The sequence below is a fragment of the Adiantum capillus-veneris genome, chromosome 23 (genome assembly GCF_014529385.1).
Source record: "Adiantum capillus-veneris isolate H3 chromosome 23, ASM1452938v2, whole genome shotgun sequence".
In the NCBI taxonomy this organism is placed as follows: domain Eukaryota; kingdom Viridiplantae; phylum Streptophyta; class Polypodiopsida; order Polypodiales; family Pteridaceae; genus Adiantum; species Adiantum capillus-veneris.
In genome coordinates this window covers 66,910,432-66,914,861 of record NC_140953.1, presented here as the reverse complement: position 1 = coordinate 66,914,861, position 4,430 = coordinate 66,910,432, and the positions used below count along the sequence as shown (strand labels likewise).

Here is a 4,430-nt window from a genome sequence, read left to right as displayed (position 1 = left end):
AGCTTGGCATGAGAAAGCTCACACTCATTTGGTTAAACAAGGCTTTCGTAACAATCCAACTGAAGGCACTTTGTATGTCAAACGTGAGGGTGATGTACATATCTCATTGCCATTTTTCATATAGATGATTTTCTCATTTTAGGCCCGAATGAGACACACTGCTAAATTGAATTGAATGCTACTTTCAAGATGAAAAGACTTGGGGCTTTTGCATCATAACTTGGTCATACAGTTCAAGCAGTGTGATGGAGGTATTGCTTTGTGTCAAGCAAGAAACATAGAGACATTACTATTTAAGTTTGGACTTTAAGACTACATAGTACAAACGTATTGCTACTCCAATTGGAAACAAGTTTGAATTGAGTTTTCATGATGCGAGAGATCTTGCGGATGTCTTTGTACACCGAGGATAATTTTTGTAACAAAGAAACCTCAACCTCGGTGTAAATATTCCTAGTAAAGCTAGCTTAGATTGATGTGCCCTTTTGCCTCGTGATTTTATCACTTGTTTAACTCCATTTCAATGCACATAGGGCTGGAAAAGAACTCTAGTTAAGGCTTAGCTATGGAGAGAGTCACATAGTTAGTTTGAATAGGTTCTTATAGTTAGGCTCAGCAATGCCATGTCTTCAAGCTTTGGAACTAGGCATGAACCCATCATCTATCGAGGACCGCAAGACCTCTCGCAGCATCAAGCCTAGCGCAAAGCATGTACATTTCGGCGATAGGGAACCTTTGTGGATGGATAGCTGGGGACATGGAGAGCTCAGAAATCCTGTAGGAATCAATTCTATTGTTGCCTCGCTCAGGGCTTGCACCCGTAACAAAGATCTGGTTAGAGGCACCAGCATACACGAAGATCTTGTGCAAAGGGGTTTCCTTGATCAGTGCTCAGATGCTCTGGTGATCATGTATGCCAAATGCGGCGATTTACAGAAAGCAAAATCTTTACTCGACGCGCATAAGAGCACTGATGCAGTCACCTGGACTGCATTGATAGCAGGCTATGCCCGCGAAGGGCAAGGCCAAAATGCATTAGATTGTCTTGAACAGATGCATCATGAAGGGATCCTACCTGATGCAGTGACCTTTTCCTGTGCATTGAAAGCTTGTGCAACTATTAGGGATGCTTCCAAGGGGAAACAAATCCACAAGGAGATTGAAAGGAAGGGGCTGCTGCGAAATGATATTGTGCTAGGTAATGCTCTTGTGGACATGTATTCCAAGTGTGGTGATGTTTTAGAGGCACGGCGAGTGCTTGAGGAACTCCCTTCTCGGGATGTTGTCTCTTGGAATGTGCTGATTTCTGGATATGTGCAAGAAGGTGGAGCTGAACAAGCACTGGCCTTCTTTGAACAAATGCAACATGAGGGCATTCTTCCGGATGCAGTGACATATACATGTGCATTGAAAGCTTGTGCAATGATTAGAGATTTAAGAAAGGGAAGACAAATGCACAAAGAGATTGCCAGGCAGGGGTTATTGCGCAGCAATATTATACTCGGTAATGCACTGGTGGATATGTATACCAAATGTGGCAATGTTTCAGAGGCACAGCAAGTGTTTGATGAACTTCCATATAAGAACGTTGTCACTTGGAGTGCGCTGATTGCAGGATATACACAAGAAGGTCAAGCCGAGCAAGCGCTGGGTTGCCTTGAGCAGATGAAGCATGAGGGCATCCTACCAGACGCAGTGACCTATGCCTCTGCATTGAGAGCTTGTGCCTTGATCAGAGCTGCTAGCAGAGGGAAACAGATCCATAAGGAGATTGCTAGGCAGGGGTTGTTGAGGAATGATACGGTGCTGGGTAATGCGCTCGTGGACTTTTATGCCAAATGCGGTGATGTTTCAGTGGCCTCACGGGTGCTAGTGGAGCTACCTCATCGGAATGTTGTGTCTTGGGGATCTCTGATCGCAGGATATGCACAAGAAGGTGAAGCTGACAAAGCGCTCAGCTGCTTTGAACAGATGAGATGTGAGGGCATCCTTCCAGATGCGACGATCTATGCTTGTGCATTGAAAGTTTGTGCCTCAATAAGAGATGTTGGTCGGGGAAAGCAAATTGGTGAGGAGATTGTAAGGCAGGGGTTGTTGCATAATGATTTAGTGCTTGCGAATGCGCTCCTGGACATGTATGTCAAGTGCGATGATGTTTTAGAAGCAGGGCGGGTGCTTGAGGAGCTTCCCTCTCGGAACGTTGTTTCTTGGAGTGCGCTGATTGCAGGATATGCGCAAAAAGGTGAAGCTGAGCAAGCACTGAAATGCCTTGAACGGATGCATAATGATTGCATCCTTCCTGATGCAGTGACATTTGCTTGTGTGCTCAGTGTATGCAGTCACCGAGGTTTAGTAGAAGAGGGCCAAGAACTTTTTTTTAATATGAGCACCAAATATGATGTGAAGCCAAATCTAGAGTGCTACACTTGCATGATTGACCTTCTTGGACGTGCAGGGCATCTAGAAAAAGCAGTAACACTAATCCAGGAGATGCCATCTGCGGATTATCATGCTATTTGGTATGCCTTGTTGGATGCTTGTCGAACACGGGCCAATGTCAATGTGGGGGAATGGGCCTTTGAACAGGCATTAAAATTGGATAAAAGCGATGGGTCAGCTTATATTCTCATGGCAAATATTTATGCAGTGGCTGGCATGGGAGAGAAGGCAAAAAACCTTGAAGCCATGAGAATTAGGGAATCTCCCTAGGCTTTGAAGAAGCTAGAGTGTAGGTGGACTGAATCACAAGCAATATTGTTCATGAAGCCAAGCTGCAAGTGATTTTTCAAAGTATAGCACAGCTACAGTACTCTTAAAGTTTGTGTTGGGTGTCAGGAATGCCTTCCTCTTCTGCCGAAACTCGTTTGTTTCATCACTGCTATGAGAAAATAATGCTTGCGTGTGCCCTTTCCAAAACACTAAGAAGAAAATGCTAATAGCGGTGGATTTTGCAGATGTGCAGTAATTACTGTGTTGCTCGATCAGGTATATCCAAGATAAAAACTGTGGACAGTTGTGTCATCATCTCAAATGATTTCATCACCTTGAATGAGTAAAATTCATGGAGGAAGCATGTACGCAATTGCAGTAGTCTCTACCAGGTTTCTAAGTTCCTGTGGGAATCCGCAATCAAAGTCGCTGTGGAAACAGTGATGGATCGATCGAGTATACGAGTGGCATTGCAAGGTAAGGAAGGATATACCATGCCTGTGGCCCCAGCAGAGAGATAGAGAGGGGGAATGGTAAACGAGGCGTGCAGGTTGCACTACACCTCTTGCATTCACTTGGTGAGCACGAAGTATAGGGGAAGGGATGCATATGTGAGCTGAAGAGAAAAATTGCTTCTACAGAGAAAAAAAGGTGCCTAAAAGAGTCTGAACCCCATACAAAGCTTTCCACATTGAGGTCTTTGAAGACGATTGTAAACACCTCATCTTGGATCGGGCGAAGGGATTCCCGAGGTGGTTTAAGGAAAAGCTTTTCTAAAGAGGTCCATCAAGTAGTTCTTGACTAACTATGCTTCAGCTTTGAGTAATTGTCAGTGCACCTAGCTCCTATGTGTAAGGCAATGGTCACAGGAGTCATAGTTATCAGCTATTTTGGGAATAATTAAGCTTCATATCTGGGCAGCAGATCGCACCCTTCCTGAGCATTCAGGAGGAGCTTATACACTGGTTTTATTCTTGGCAGGGAGGATTGTAGTGGTCAACCAGGTGCCTTTGGTGATGATGTGGCACATCATTGTTTGCTGGATTTTCTCAAGTTCTTGTATAGCCCATATCCAGCGGCTCATGAGGAACCTTTTATGGTTTGTGAGATGGACAGCCACCACCCAACATTCGCCAAGGTTGTCACCTTACCCACCTTGTAGGGTGGATTGGGGCTCGTAGATCCTGCAGTTTACAGTCGGCTTGCTAGGGAAACTCATTGTTCTTGGCTCCTTGGGTGCATTCAGACTGCGCATGGTACAAACCTGGGGCATGGTTTGTGCACCCGCATGTCATTCATTGTCGCTGGCTCTTGAATATTTTGTAAAGCTGCAACTTGGACTTCATCCAGTAGGAAGCGAGCTTGTGGTTAACTGAAGCGCTTCAGATCAGTGGGGACTTGAGATCAAGAATCGAGTGTGACCTGTCACCAGCGTGTGACTACTATCTATCCTTTTTGTTGATTTCTTTCTTATTATCTATTTACTTTCACTTTTTGGAAACACCCCTCGGGAAATCTAACTGCCCTGCATTGCATAGCTAGTGTGGAACTGTCCAGAGGGAGTCCAGGCCTGAGGGCAAGAGAGCACTAAGGTTGGACAAGGACTATGGTTAGCCAAGTGGGGTCATTGACTAGCCAAAGTGGAATCCTTTGCTACAGAGGCTACATTTCAGTTTTGGATGTGGCCGCAGTGTACAAAGAGGGTCGGATGACCTAGAAAG

The 4,430-nt window shown here is 45.0% G+C and overlaps 1 protein-coding gene across 1 annotated transcript; it reads left to right on the top strand.

Annotated features, from left to right (window-relative positions):
* Positions 1-581: 581 nt before the first annotated feature.
* LOC147427903 (pentatricopeptide repeat-containing protein At3g09040, mitochondrial-like) lies at positions 582-4,210 on the top strand. The gene has a single exon (XM_086497020.1). The coding sequence runs from the start codon at positions 619-621 to the stop codon at positions 2,707-2,709; it is 2,091 nt and encodes a 696-aa protein (XP_086353146.1). The 5' UTR covers positions 582-618; the 3' UTR covers positions 2,710-4,210.
* Positions 4,211-4,430: the final 220 nt, after the last annotated feature.

Bases quoted from the DNA above. Each gene is read 5' to 3' on its own strand.
- LOC147427903 (XM_086497020.1), top strand. From the start codon at position 619: ATGCCATGTCTTCAAGCTTTGGAACTAGGCATGAACCCATCATCTATC.